Source organism: Aspergillus affinis (assembly GCF_023601865.1).
Source record: "Aspergillus affinis strain CMG 70 chromosome Unknown NODE_8_length_531634_cov_87_933514, whole genome shotgun sequence".
Taxonomy (NCBI): Eukaryota; Fungi; Ascomycota; class Eurotiomycetes; order Eurotiales; family Aspergillaceae; genus Aspergillus; species Aspergillus affinis.
The window spans coordinates 431727-446253 of NW_026515789.1; the positions used below are offsets into that span (position 1 = coordinate 431727).

At 53.2% G+C, this 14527-nt stretch overlaps 6 protein-coding genes across 6 annotated transcripts; 3 read left to right on the forward strand and 3 right to left on the reverse strand.

Moving 5' to 3' along the window:
- Positions 1–84: 84 nt before the first annotated feature.
- Positions 85–1511, forward strand: KD926_011108 (putative aspartate transaminase; the record flags this gene model as incomplete). Its single annotated transcript, XM_053096094.1, has 3 exons — positions 85–1164; positions 1271–1376; positions 1447–1511. 3 exons carry the CDS (start codon positions 85–87, stop codon positions 1509–1511), a joined length of 1251 nt encoding a protein of 416 aa, XP_052959916.1.
- An 805-nt stretch (positions 1512–2316) lies between these two features.
- KD926_011109 (putative chitin biosynthesis protein (Chs5)) lies at positions 2317–3814 on the reverse strand (the record flags this gene model as incomplete). The annotated part of the gene is made up of 2 exons (XM_053096095.1): positions 2317–3564; positions 3743–3814. The coding sequence occupies 2 exons, from the start codon at positions 3812–3814 to the stop codon at positions 2317–2319; spliced, it is 1320 nt and encodes a 439-aa protein (XP_052959917.1).
- A 503-nt stretch (positions 3815–4317) lies between these two features.
- KD926_011110 (uncharacterized protein) lies at positions 4318–4734 on the reverse strand (the record flags this gene model as incomplete). Its single annotated transcript, XM_053096096.1, has 1 exon — positions 4318–4734. One exon carries the CDS (start codon positions 4732–4734, stop codon positions 4318–4320), a length of 417 nt encoding a protein of 138 aa, XP_052959918.1.
- A 653-nt stretch (positions 4735–5387) lies between these two features.
- KD926_011111 (translation initiation complex factor eIF1A) lies at positions 5388–6172 on the forward strand (the record flags this gene model as incomplete). Its single annotated transcript, XM_053096097.1, has 2 exons — positions 5388–5408; positions 5744–6172. 2 exons carry the CDS (start codon positions 5388–5390, stop codon positions 6170–6172), a joined length of 450 nt encoding a protein of 149 aa, XP_052959919.1.
- An 836-nt stretch (positions 6173–7008) lies between these two features.
- Positions 7009–11113, reverse strand: KD926_011112 (ssDNA endodeoxyribonuclease RAD1; the record flags this gene model as incomplete). The annotated part of the gene is made up of 9 exons (XM_053096098.1): positions 7009–7947; positions 8004–9105; positions 9170–9646; positions 9702–9753; positions 9810–9880; positions 9933–10020; positions 10082–10259; positions 10326–10423; positions 10981–11113. 9 exons carry the CDS (start codon positions 11111–11113, stop codon positions 7009–7011), a joined length of 3138 nt encoding a protein of 1045 aa, XP_052959920.1.
- Positions 11114–12111: 998 nt separating this feature from the next.
- Positions 12112–14344, forward strand: KD926_011113 (WASP family protein; the record flags this gene model as incomplete). The annotated part of the gene is made up of 3 exons (XM_053096100.1): positions 12112–12321; positions 12402–14253; positions 14313–14344. 3 exons carry the CDS (start codon positions 12112–12114, stop codon positions 14342–14344), a joined length of 2094 nt encoding a protein of 697 aa, XP_052959921.1.
- Positions 14345–14527: the final 183 nt, after the last annotated feature.

Below are 14527 nucleotides of genomic sequence, written 5' to 3' on the forward strand. Positions count from 1 at the left end.
TACCAGGCATCCCTTGGTTTTCTCAGCCAGGAACCAGACCAATTGACCGCGCTGTGTGGTGACTCCTATTAATACTATATCACAATGACTGTCCTTAGCACTCTGGCGCCGGTGCCGGCCGACGAGATCTTCGCCTTGAACCGCGCATATGCCACCGATGACTACCCCCAAAAGGTCAGTCTTGGTGTTGGTGTCTACCGCACTGACGATGGCAAGCCCTGGCCTCTTCCCGTCGTTTGCGACGCCGAGAAGCGTCTGCTCGCCGACGACAACCTTTTCCGCCACGAGTACACCGCCATTGAGGGCGACGTCGCTTTTCTCGAGCTGGCTCGGGACCTGATGTTCGGCTTCGATGCGAAAGACACCTCCCAGCAGCTGAAGGCCACCAGGGGCCGCATTGGCTCCGTCCAGGCTGTCGCCGGCACAGGAGCCAACCACCTGGGTGCCATCTTCCTGGCCCAGCAAATGAAGCCCAAGAATGTCTGGCTCTCCAACCCCTCCTGGGCCAACCACCTCACCATCTGGGAACTGGCCGGCGTCCCCCGCAAGACATACCCCTACTACAACGCCTCGACCCGCTCCTTCGACTACGAGGGCATGATGTCCACCCTCGAGACAGAAGCCCAAGAAGGAGACATCATCCTCCTGCACGCTTGCGCCCACAACCCCACCGGTCTCGACCCCAACAAGGAGCAATGGAAGGCCATTGCCGACCTGTGCGAGCGCAAGAAGATCTTCCCCTTCTTCGACTCCGCGTACCAGGGCTTCGCGTCCGGATCCGCCGACGAAGACGCCTGGGCTGTGCGATACTTCCTCAACGAGAAGCCGGAGATGGAGATGTGCGTGGCGCAGAGTTTCTCCAAGAACTTCGGCCTCTACGGCCAGCGTGTCGGCGCTTTCCACTACGTCTTGGGTAACGGCCAGCAGGAACTCCGCGACATCGTCGTCAACAACCTCTGCCACTACATCCGTGGTGAATACTCCATGGGTCCTACGGGCGGGTGCAGCATCGTCAAGAAGGTCTTGACGAGCAACGACCTCACTGCTCAATGGCACGAGAACCTTAAGGTCATGAGCTCGCGTATCATCTCGATGCGAAAGGCCCTCTACGACGAACTGGTCCGTCTCGAGACCCCGGGTACCTGGAAGCATATCGTCGAGCAGGTAAGACCATACGATCAACCCTCTTCTACTCACCATTTACCTACTCTGTACACCCCTCTTTTTAAATACGCAAGTGCACATCAGCTAACGCATCTATCTTCAACAGAATGGAATGTTCTCCTACACCGGCCTGACCCCCTCGCAGGTCTACGCGCTAAAGGACAAGTACCACATCTACCTGCTCAAGTCCGGCCGAGCTTCCATCAGCGGCTGTAAGCTCATTCCCCCTCCCCTCCCCTCCCCTCCAACAACCCAATATACAATACTAACACTTCTCCGCAGTGAGCGAGAAGAACGTCGCCTACGTCGCGCGCGCGATCAACGACGTTGTCCGCAACGTCAACTAAACGAATATTCAAGAAGAGAACGTGAACGGATAGAAAGAAAGAGGCATGACTGACTGACTAATAACGACCACGAGCAAGGTGGCTGAACAAGTTGCTATTATTCAATATCCACAGCATAAATAAGACATCAGGCAATGTTTTTTATATATTATATAGAGGAATGAATACTAAAGAATTCGGTTACGGTTGACTTTTTAGACGTCGAGGGATCAGCAATATATGTATTTATTTACTAGTAACCTACTCTGAAGAGAACAAATCTAGACCCTATACATAACATTAGACTATCTACTGTACATATGATAGCGACACACTGACACACAAAAGGTACAAAATACAACAGGTGATCGAAAAGAATAAGCGTGCTACACTCACACGTATACAGAGACACAGACAGAAAAAAAAGAAAAAAAGAAAAAAAAAGAACCACAAAGCACACATGAATCGGCATAAAATTTCGAGAAGAAAACAAAAAAACAAGGGCGTGCCTAGAAAGTAGACCTTCAACACCCCTTTTCCGACTAGTCGAGGACTGGGCCAACCGGGATTTGGACACATTCTAGTTGTACTTGCCCTGCTCTGCCCCCGCCTCTGTTCTTATACAAAATATACATTCACATCACTGTCAAATCACACACCACAAGTACGTCAGGCCACTCAGTCATAGTAGAAAATAAATAATAATAGAAAAAGGGGGGGACAAGATAGAATGGAATAGAATAGAATAAAGTAAAACAAAAAGTTAAGAGAATATGAAAAAAGAAAAAGACATAAGAGAAAAATAGAAATCGCTCACGTAGCTCCGTTAAAGAGGGACTTCGTTAAAGTCCCCCTCGCCTTCTTTTCCCTTCTCCTTGGTTGGTTCGTTACTCGATGAATCATCTTCTTGTGCTTCTTTATCACCGGCATTGGCCGCGGCTACTTCCTTGTCCTTTTCAGGTTCTTGATCCTGGTCCTTCTCTTTCTCGTGTTCTTCATCCTTGGAAGGCTGGTCTTTTGACGGAGAGGTAGGCTCGGTGACGACGATCTGCGCGGTAGGGCCATTCGATGATGGTTCTTCTGTCTCTTCGGTCTCATCCTTCGGGGGTGGTGCAGGAGGCGGCGACTGGTCGTCGTCCGAGGTGATTTCGTCTTCCGCAGCCGTGGGCTGTCCGCTCATGTTTGCGCCTGGGAAGGGCGTCACGGGTGGTTCACCGATCGTGTGCGATTCTCTCTCGCGCGAGGCGCGAGGCGCAAGACTCATTCTTGACTGCGAGTGCGACTGTTGAGTCGGGGTCTGCGGCGGCTGGATCGAGGTGGCCGAGGAGGTGGTGCGCTGATGCTGCGTAGAGCCGTGAAGCGTGCCAAGCTGTCTGGCCTTGGGGTCGGCGTTCAGGTAGTAGCCGCGGACGCTGACGATGGTACCCTCGGCCTCGCAGGCATCCACCCACTCGGGCACGACGACGGGGATGTTCATCTCGACAGCCTTCTCCCACAGTGGGCCGCGGCCCTCCGTGCAGACAAAGTGGGTCGTGTCGATGCGGACGGTATCGATTAACTTGCCGCCAATGCGGTCCAGCGCCGCCGCAAGGGCGTCCCTCTGCTGCGGGGGCAGCACGCCCGACGTCACCGTGATGCCGGAAAGATCGGTCATTTTGTGCGTGCGACAGGTGAGCTTCTCGGACTGGTAGGTGCCGGCGGTGGTGCGCAGGACCAGGTGGAAGGTGTATTCGGCGTGGACGGCAAGACCACTGATCTTGGTGCTGCGGGTCTCGAGGGGACGGGGTATCGAGCCAGCCTTGGAACCGTTGCGGTAAAGGGAGAGAGATTTGAGAGAGGCGGTCGCCAGGTCGATGGGTTCCCATTCGAGGACTAGGGAGGTCTGGGTTGCATTGCGGAGGCGCAGGATGGGCGGCGAGGGCGTCTTGACGCCGTAGGTGTTCAGGATGCGTTTCTGGAGGGATTGGAACCCGGCAGCGCTGGCAGCTTCGGCATTGTGGTTGCGCGCTACGGTAATATCGACGATGCTACCGGAGGTGATGTTGTTTGGTAGGAGAACAGAGGGGAATTCGATCTGTAAACAAAGTGAGGGTCAGCGGATTTGCGATAACGCATTGGTTGCCTGAGTTATCAAAGATGGGCTCATTCTGAGCAGACGATTGACGCCGAGGAGATTGCCTGAACATGGACAAAAAGCGCTCATCGCATGTATCCATTGCTGCAGGAACAAGAGAGACGGAGAGAAGGCTTACAAGACGGTTGTCCTGGGTCAAGAGCACGGCGACACCAGCGTCTACCTTGCCAACAGTCAAGGAGACCAACATCGTGAAGAAGAGAGGAGAAGCAAGAGCAGATCAAATCAGGCGCATGAAAGACACAGAGGGTGAGAGAGAAGGGACTGGGTAGGGGGAAGACGAGGAAGAGGGAGAATGCAACGTGAAGTTGTCCGTTGTCTGGCCCAAGCCTGAGGATCGGCAATTAGCGAAGGCGCCAAGGAGGCAGTGCCGCGTGGATTCTCCCCAGCGGGAAACTACACGTACGACAGCCCTGCGGATCATTCGCAGTCATTTGAATTGTGTTTCATCTTTTCTCCGAATGTGAAGTCGAGAGTGTGCCTGATTCTTTTATGTACATGTCTATCTACGGTGTATGATCTATAAATATACCCACCACGCAATGCATCTCATGCGCCCGAACCCCATGTCGCCCCGTGAACCCATAATATACAGTGAACCCTGAAAGAAACATTATTGTACAAAAGGCAGAGAAGGCAGATGAAAAAGAGGATGAGCCTCCATCTACCGACGAGCAATTGGCCTTCCCTTTTCTACGACTGCTGCACCCCCAGGAGGTGTCCCTTTTCCACGACTGCTTCACCTCCAGCAACTGCTTCACCCTCAGCAACTGCTGGCCTTCCCTTTCCCTTCCGATGGCGTAGTATCGTTTTCAGCGTCACTGCCATATCGCTATCCAACCCAGACAAATCGCCTCCGTGCATACGCGGATTGAGTGTGATCTCGACGGTACCGGTCAGATCATTAACACATCCCCTGCTGCCCGGCTTCCTAATAAATGGAGGTGCAAGCCTCTTTCCCTGGGAATCGAAGCCGTAGTCTCTCAACGCCTGCTGAAACGCCGCGCGTGTTCGCCGCGACAGCCATGTTCGCACCACCCGCTTTTGTGAGAGCAGATTATGCGCCGAGACCATCCACCACAGTGTAGATGGATCCCGGTTTTTGTACATGTGGCGAATCTTCGGTTGAAGAGGGTTGAAATGGGAGGTCAAGTATCGGTTTGCGACGGGCGGAATTATGGCATTTGGGCTGTACCGTATGGTGAAAAACTTCGTTCGAAAGGACATTCTGAAGGTATTCTTTTCAGAGGAGGAGTTATCTTGTCGGTATCCCCAGGAAGAGGAGGTAGATACTGGAGGTTTAATGTTGGCACTTCGGGGAAGCCCTTGGCTAGATGGGTTTAAGACGAATTCGGGGCGCTCATGGCCAGGGAAAACGGGATTCGGCTAGAAGTCAGATTGATAGAATGGCGAGGTCTAGGAGGCAAGATGAGCAGAGACGGAGGACAACTCCACGAACAACCTTGCAGTCGAGAACGAACGACGAACGACGAACGACGAACGACGTAGAAACTGGTCTCTCGCTCGCCGCATCTTTTTTCTGCCGAAAGAAACACCGGACCCGGTCGGGTGAGCGGTGAGAGCGAACACATTGTGGCGAGCCTTAGGCAAAATTCAGGCCCACCGACTGAATAATACGCCGTAAGACGAAAAAGCCCTCGCTCGCCCTCGCCAACTTCTCCCACTCCCCACTTCCTCTTCTATCAGCACTTCGGTCTGGTATCGTTATCGAGTTTTAAATCAACAGGTAACGAATATCCGCCATGCCCAAGAACAAGGGAAAAGTAAGCTTCCCTACCTTTTTGTTCCCCCTGTCTTCCATTGTTTTCGTGTTGGTTACGCACGAAATACCCCGCTTTGTGCATAAGAGTTTTTTTCCAAGTCGCGATGAGGCAGCGCTTGGGCCATATCTTCTTTCCTTGAACGAGAGAGAACGAGAGAGAAAGAAAGAGAGACTGCAGAAACGAGAATCTCCAGAATCATTCTTTTTCCTTTTCTCACTTGCATGTGGGAATTTATGGAGTACCTGCCATTGTGGCGGACTTGACTTGGGAGCCGGAACGGGATAAACCACAATATTCGAACCACAAGCTAACCATTTCTCTTCCCAACCAAACAGGGCGGTAAGAACCGTCGCCGTGGAAAGAACGAGAACGACAACGAGAAGCGTGAACTCGTGTTCAAGGAGGAGGGCCAGGAGTATGCGCAGGTCGTGAAGATGCTCGGCAACGGCCGTCTGGAGGCTCTCTGCTTCGACGGCGAAAAGCGACTCGCCCACATCCGTGGCAAGCTGAGGAAGAAGGTCTGGATCAACCAGGGTGACATCATCCTCCTCTCGCTGCGTGATTACCAGGACGAGAAGGGCGACGTGATCATGAAGTACACCGCCGACGAGGCCCGCAGTCTCAAGGCCTACGGCGAGCTGCCCGAACACGCCAAGATCAACGAGACCGACACCTACGGCCACGAGGGCTTCGAGGACAACGTCGAGTTCGACGAGGACCGCGAGAGCGAAGACGAGAAGGAGATCGATGTCGACGAGCTCTAAACTGGTCCTCTCAGGGCTACCTTCTTTTGCGTCCCCGATGCATTCCACCCCTGCTAGAAAGAGTCACTGGGTTTTATTTGTGAACTTCCTCTCTCGTCGACCCTTATTCCTTTCTTCATATTTTCTCTGGTACTCGAGAATTTTCAAGATACGTTTGTTTCTCTACCTACCTCCTTGCTTGGGGATTTGATCTCGGCAGACTTCTCGTCCTGCGAAACACAAAAGTTTGCACATCAGGATGGAAGTCTGTCGGCCGGCCGAGTTCATCGTCTATCACTCGGGCAAACTATCTTTCCCTCAACCTTTGACGGACAACAAACGAGAAAAGGGATCAGGGTTGCAGCGCTTTCCCCCGCTCAATAGGGGTTTCCATACGGTACCCAGTGCTGCTCCCAAGTCATCAATTCAGGGTATGAATCATTGGGGGCTCTCGACAATCTCCCCTCCACAATGAGTCGGATATCAGTGTTCTCCTTTACGCTTTTATCTTTTCTTTTTTTTTTTCTCATCGTACAGGATAGATCTCGAGAGTTTGCAGAGGAATTTGATTGCCAAGCTTTTTATGGAAACTAGGCTGCTGTCTTGCAGTGTAGTCTTTTTTTGCTGGCAATTGGCTTTTTTTTTTGTCTTACGATTTCTTTTTTATTGTTTCGTTTCTCCTTTTTTCTTGTCGATAGATTAGCGAAGAAGGTCACGAAAAATGAAAATATTTCCTAACGCATCGGTGTCTTTTGTTTACTTCTACGTAGTTTTTGTACATCAATCGCGAACATGCTATTATTAGAGTTGTCGGTTGGGTACCTAGTATGTGCATGTAACAAGTTCCAGAGTTACTATCATTCCCCATCAAAGACACTCTTCCGGAAGAAACCCACGATCTTCCGCGCAGCCTCAATCCCCACTAACGGATCTAGCTGCTCAACATCCATGTTCGCAAGCTCGGTGATATTCCCCGTCTCCAGGATCAGCCGTTCCACGGCCTGCGGCGACACGCCTGGCACAGCACGCAGCATGTCCTGCGGCAAAATGTTAAAGGTGCGATGTTCGATGCCCGCCGCGGCCATGATATCGGCAGATCCCGACGCAGACAACGGATCTGACGCAATCTCCATGTCCAGGCCGATCTGGACCGCGCGGAGCGGGTCAGGCTCGGGGCTGTTCTTCTTCAATTCGGCGAAGATCTCGGCGGTCTGGTAGGGCGACGAGGACCAGATGATTCTCAGACGGGGGAACGTCAGTGTGAGCAGGACGAGGAGGTGTTGGGCGGATTTGGGGCTGGAGGGGTTCACGAGGGAGCTGCTGGCTGATAAGGAGGTAGTTGCAGTGCCAGACGAAGAGAAGCCGAAGTCGGTGAGGAAGGAGGTGCCTGGGGTGGTTGCGGAGGCGAAGGCGTCGAAGGTGAAAGACTTGTTCTGGTCGAACTCGATCAGGAGGAGCGGGTTTTTGTAGTGCTGAAGCATCGTCTCGGCTTGGTTGTAGAGACGGCCGTTTTTGAGGGACGTGATGAGGTCGCGGACGGATTTGCGCTCGACGCAGATCTCCGGGGTCAGGATGTAGTCGCCGACTGTTAATTGACAGGGCGCGATGATCATGTTGTTGCCGTGTAGGAGGGATGGGAGGGCACTTCGGAATTCTCGCACGTCGACGACAACACGCGGAGGGGTCGCTGTGGCGGCCAGGCGGCCTCCTCCGGCAATGCGAGTGTTCACGGTTCGGAGGAATTGCTCCTGGGGATCTTCAAGGCTCTTGTCATGTGTGATGGTGACGGCCATGTTCTGTTGTCGAGTTAGTGTTTGTGTTGGAGGAAGGGGATCGCGAAGGAGTGGCTTACACTCTTCTCTTTGATAAGCTTGGTGAAGGAGTCCTTCTCGCGTCTGACAGCACTCAGGTATCGCTGTTCTTCAACAGAGCCTCCATAGTACATGAAGTATACTCGTACGTTCCTTCCCACATGAGAGCTGCGATAGACTTCCACTCGCCGGATGAAAGCCGAGTCAGGTTCATACATGATAATATAGCGGGGTCGAATCTCCTCCAGTATATGCTCGTCCATGTCGCCGTCGAATGGATGCACCACGGTGAGGTCATTCATATCGTATAATTCATAAAAATCTTCCATATCCTCGAGGTCGTCAATCACGATCTCCTCCTTTTGGGCCTCCTCGATCTCTGTAGGCTGGATTTCATCGAGTAATTCGGTCACTTGTCCGGACGGTTCGACGTCCGTTTGTACACTACTATTCGGTACCCGTGCGGCAGCTGAGGAAACTGCACCTCCACCACGTACTCGACGTCGCTTATTGGGAGGCGCTTTTCCTAACTGATTCGACGGCCCGGGTGAATTCGAGGCCTTCCCAGCTTGTGACTCGTCATTATCTGGTCGGGATGACAAATTCTTGTTAACGTTGGACAAAGAGCTCTTCCAGTTCAGATAATCTCGCAGTCTCCTGCGCATAATGACATTTCCAAATGATTTTCTTTCATTGTTTTCAGCGAGGTGATCGTTGTCATCCTTTGCTTTCGCTGCGTCCACGCCAGCATGCATAGTCCCGAGGTATTCGCGGATCTGTCGGCAGGTGCGTTGATCGGAACACATGATTAGCACAGTACTATTTGATTCGTCAACGTTGACTGGGTTCAGATATGCATCGGTATCAATCTCTTCTAGCACCTCTGCCAGAACCTCCCATTTTGGTTGCGCCTCTAGGACAGGTTGCAAGGTATTAGGGAATGAAGTTGACAGTGAGGGAGTGTCATTGCTTATTTTGCCTTGATAAACCCTAGACTTTGCCGTTTGAAACAAGACATGGGCTGCATCGAGGAATAGCCATGGTGAATAATTGTGTCTCGACGAGCCAGGCGGTGGCGAATGGGCTGTGACAATGGTATCGAGATATCTCATGAACGAGACGGCATCGTAGGTAAGCAAGGCACTAATACCAGTTAGGCTACCTTGAATAAACCCGGCATCGAAATTACTTTGGTAGGAACACCTACTGAAGAATTGCTCGCAGGTCAGACAAATCGCTGACAATTTGTCTAGTCCTGAAACTCACACGATGCCAGATAGGATCGAGTTGACGTCTGATTGAGATATCAAAGCTCCTATGCAGGGCGCTGTCGAGTGTCCAATCAGCCATGTCAAGACCCGCGTTGGCCTTCTTCAGCTCCCCAATGCAGACTTCCACACATTCGAGAACTGCATTCTGGATTTCGCGCATCTTGTCACTCATTGGAACTTCGAGCTCAATGACTTCTGCTTTCCGGTGCCCTTCGAGGGATTCGGCGACTGTGACATGAAAGCGAGGCCATAGGGAGGCTTTGCGAAGAAAGAGGTTGCGCATGGAGTTTGCCAAAGGCGCGAATCCTGTTGTGAATGGCTCGGGGGAATCCGAGAAGGCTTTGAGGAATCCTTGCTTGTTCAGCTGTCGGAAGATTCGGATGATAAAAGCCTCGGTTGATGTTGCCACGATCCTGCCATAAGTTCAGTACACATGCGTGCATAGGTCCTTGGGGATGGCCGGTTTACTTGTCAGCGTGAAGAACAACCATTCCGGTAATTTTCTCGGGATCAAGGAGTTCTAAAATTGTGTTAGAGAGTTAAGATAGCATCGGTTTTTGAGGGTAATCAGCCTACTCGATAAGAGATCTACGACCAGTATTCTGGATGTCACACTCAGGATACCGCCTCCAGCATAGATCTTCTCTCTAGGTATCCGTCAGTGATCCCGCATGCATCTGGTCTACGGACGCCACATACCGCATAGAGACCGAGGCTCTTTCAGTATTAATCATCTTGAGACCCCTAGCAAGGGGGGTCTTGCTAATGGCATGGTGTTCCGCCAAGGCTGTGGGAATTAGAACTGACGAGTCTGCGGACCGCGATAATCAAGAGGTCGGCCAACGAACCTTCACCGATCCATTCATTCTCTCTATCATCTGCTCCCACCACCAAAACGAGGTTATTTCCAGCGGCATCGTAAAAGTGAAGCAGATTCGTTACTAGCCGCAAAAGCCCGAGGCCACGGGCGAGGATGACCAACTCATCCTCCGAGCGCAGTTCGGTGAAGATGTCCTGCTGGTATTGCTGATGCAGACATATCAGTCAGATAAGTTGCTTTCAAATCGTCTAGGGATCATCAAGAACACGTACCAACGGCAGAGACAACTTCACCGGGACATTGGTGCGTTCCGGCGGCATGAGGGGTCTCTTGACGCGAGAAGGAATGGTCGTCGTCGCGAATCGAGGATCTAGAGAACACGGGGTCACGTGGTCTGTGACGTAATGGCTATGGTCTATACAGACCCGGGAGGGTAGAGGGTAGCGTGTACGATCTGATATGTGCTTGAGCTTACGTTTGACTGAGACTACGAGGACAGTGATCTCTGTAACTATGAGGGAAAGAACTGGTCTTCCATGTAGACGATGGAACGTCGTGGTTGGCAAACGTCATGTCGTCAACTCACCCCAAGGAAACGAGCAGTTGAGACGAGCCTAGTTTTACAGTCTAGAGAATATGGAAAGCCTGTCCAGATTTGCAAGAATATTCATTTCATCGTTTATCATACATCATCACTGGCAGACTACTTCAAGAGTATGGCCCAAATCAGACACCCACCTTTAGGGTAGAAGGGAAGCATCTAGTCCCAGCATACACATGTGCGTCTTATTTGTTCAGTTCCTTCATGCGGGCTTCGATTTCCTCTCGAGATGCTTTGGGTGGCATACCTAGTAAGATAAGAGATCAGCACCTCGTCACGCAGTTTGGGACTTTCACATTATGGGTGGACGTGGAAGGGACTCGTACTGTCTGGGATCTGAGGTCCCTTCGACTGAAAGTCCTGCGCAGTTGGCTTGGGCTTGTCATCCGCTCCCTTCTGGCCTTCCTTCTGGCTTTCCAGCGATGGGAAGTTGGCAGGATCGGTGGGGATGGTAGGCATCTTTTTAGCGAAGAGATCTCAGGAAGGTCTGTAGTTGTAGGGTTTACTGGAGGATGGTATGTCAGGCTTCTAGTGGAGAAATGTAACTTATGGGAAAGGAGGAGTTTCAGGTGGAATTTCAGGTAAAAGTGAAGAGTTGAAGGGAGAATTGGCACTACGAAGTATATAAATGCACCGCACGTATTAGTTGACGGGATGACGTCGGTCTTCTCCCACAGTGGGACAGACTGGGCATTGGGCGTACAAAACATCCACCAGGGTTGGCCACCGTCGGACAAAGTATAACAAATGAGAATACTTGTTCCCGTCGGTTTATTGGATCTGGCATGCCTCGGTCGAATCAATGGACGATATGTCGGGCGACCGTTTGGTGGCACCGTATGCAAGTTGACCAGAAGGGAGTTGGTCGGTGGGTTGATGATCTGAAATAGAAGAGAAATCCTCGGGGGATTAGAAGTCGCATTGATAGATAATAATAATACATAGAAAAAACGAAGAATGCAACTGCCTGGCTGGGGGAGCCTGAATTTAGTGGCCTCGTGCTTCCCCACCGTTGCGCCTTGAGAGCCTGAGATTAGTGGCATCTCCGTGCGACGGGCTGACCTGATCTCCTCTTCTTCTTCCTGCTACTTGACCTCTTCTCCCTTCTGCCCCCAGTCGGCTTCCGCCCGCCAAAATCTTTGCCTTTCTCGCCTCCCTCTGCCCCCTCATTCCTCTCTTTTTGCCTCCGTATTTATACCTTTAACTTGACTGTATCTCCTTCCCGAGGAAATTCGACAATCCCTTTGTTACTCCCGGTTGTGCGGCTGCGTCTCCCAACCCGCCCATATCAGCAGCCCTCCCGTGCCTGAATCGACGAGCGCACCGTGATCCTTCTGCCTGGAGCGCCACCCTCCACCTGCAATGTGTTCCCGGGAAATCACTTAAAACACATTCACATACATCCGCGCTACTCCGATTTAGTCTACGGTCCTTGACCGGTCGTTTCTACGTTCGTCATGCCGTCCATCCTCAATGACTCCGACAAAGAGACCGTCAAGCGGATGGTCCCCAAGCCGGCGAACAAAATCCTTGCAGTAGCCGTCGCGCGTCTTTATGTGGCGCACCCAGATCCTCAGAGATGGACTTACACCGGCCTACAGGGCGCTGTTGTGCTGGCCAATGACTTGGTCGGGCGCACCTTTTGGTTGAAGCTGGTGGATGTCTCGGTAAGTATACCTTGCTGCCTCTGCCGGTAAATCTCACGGACAATGGATCGCTGACAGTTTTTTGTATTCACGAGTCATAGCCTGCCGGCAGAGGTGTCATTTGGGATCAAGAGATCTTCGAGAACTTTCAGTACAATCAGGATCGCACTTTCTTCCACACGTTCGAGCTGGAGGATTGCCCCGCCGGTTTGTCTTTCGCCGATGAGAAGGAAGCCAAAACCTTCATCAAGAAGGTGCATGAACGGGAGAAGAGCGCAAGCAAGGACACTTTGAAAACACCGTTCGCTTCGGCACGAGGTCAGGGCCCTGCTCCGGTTGTGAATGGGAAGTCTGGCGTTGGACGTTCGCTATTCGGTAGTCTGTTGGGCCATCGCTCAAGTACGGCGTCCAATCCATCACATATCACTCCTGCGGAACTTCCACCGGCACCCTCAATCCAGGTTGCTCCGCCTCCGCCGAGCAGCAGCCCGCCCCGCAAATCAATGCCTTTCGACATCAGCGATCCCTCCATGAAAGGCCTGTTGGACGAGCTGTTGCAGATGGGAATCACGGAGGACCAGATTGCAGACAATTCCGATTTCATCAAGGCATATATCGAGCAGAAGCAAGGCAGTGTAGCGGAGACCTCGCCTTCACCTTCCGGTGATGAGCAGAAAAGGGGAAAGGCTCCACCCCCGCCTCCACCGGTTGCCCCTCCTGCTCCTAAGACGAGTACCATCAGTCCGCAGAACACTGGTAACAGCACGGGCAGTCGACGAGGTGCTCCTCCTCCCCCGCCGCCGTCGCGCAAAACGCGCGCAGATGCGGGAGACGAATCGCCTGCACCGAACCGGGAACCATCTCCGCCCAGACCCAGATTCCGCGCGCCGCCCCCAATTGCGGATGCTGGTAAGTTCGCTCATACTGTTGGCCCTGCACCTCCCAGTCGCCCACGAGCGATGTCGGGTGCCAATCCGGGGCCGCCTCCGCCTCCCCGGCCTCCCAAGACTCCTATGGAGGACCATTCACAAGGTCGTTTCGGAGTTCCTCCGCCTTTCGCAGGAGAGCGGAAAGTATCTGCTCCTCCTGCACCTCCGAGTCGAAACGCTGTTCCAGGAGGACCCCCGCCGCCTCCTCCACGGACGATGAGCCCGGCGTCACCACCGCAGCTTCCCCCCAAGGTTCCCCACGCTCAACCTTCGGCGCCAGCTCCTCCTCCTCCACCACCGAGAAGTCCAGCTCAACCGCCTCCTGTCCCGGCTCTTTCCCGGCCTACTCCACCCCCGCCGTCATCCAGCACGGCACCTCCGGTGCCTCCGCCACCTCCCCCGGCGCCAGCCAGTTCCGCGCGACCACCACCGCCACCGCCCGCAGCTGCTAGTCCCCCGCCGCCTCCCCCGCCGCCGCCTGCTGGGGGAGCTCCTCCTCCACCGCCACCACCTCCGGGAGCCGGAGCACCACCTGCCCCCCCTCGAGCTGCAGCACCTCCCCCGCCTCCTCCCCCCCCGGGAGCTGGAGCTCCGCCTCCGCCTCCGCCTCCACCACCACCAGGTGCAGGAGCTCCTCCCCCTCCCCCTCCCCCTCCGCCCCCTGGTGTCGGTGCGCCGCCGCCTCCACCTCCTCCCCCTGGGGCTGGAGCACCACCTCCACCCCCACCTCCTGGCGCTGGCGCACCGCCACCGCCGCCGCCGGGTGGAGCTGCACCGCCCTTACCAAAGCCTACTGGCGGTAGAGATGATCTTTTGTCTGCTATCAGAGCAAGCGGAGGCAAAGGAGGTGGAGGCCTGCGCAAGGTTAAGGACACCGAGAAGAATGACCGTAGTGGGGCCTCAGTCCCAGGAGGTGGTAATGATTCCGGAGGAACTCCCCGCAGCGCACGTCCTCCCCAAGGAGGATTGGCAGGTGCTCTACAAGAGGCGTTGGATAAGAGAAAGGGGAAGGTTAGAGGAAGCGGTAAGTTGTTCCTTTACCTATTAAGTGTTGCGTCTCTGATCTAACTCGCGTTGCTGCAGATGATGAGAAAGAAGACGACGATGATTGGTAAAAGTCGGACGGTATATTCTTCTATTTTTCTTGCTTTCTTTTCAAAATATCCTCTATCGTCATTGTGGGTTAGACTTGTTGCGCTTTGTTTGATACCTGCATTGGTCAGCGTTTCTCGTTCTTTCGCTTATCCTCGCACCCTTTCTATGCCTTATACATACATATCTACATCACGACTGTATTC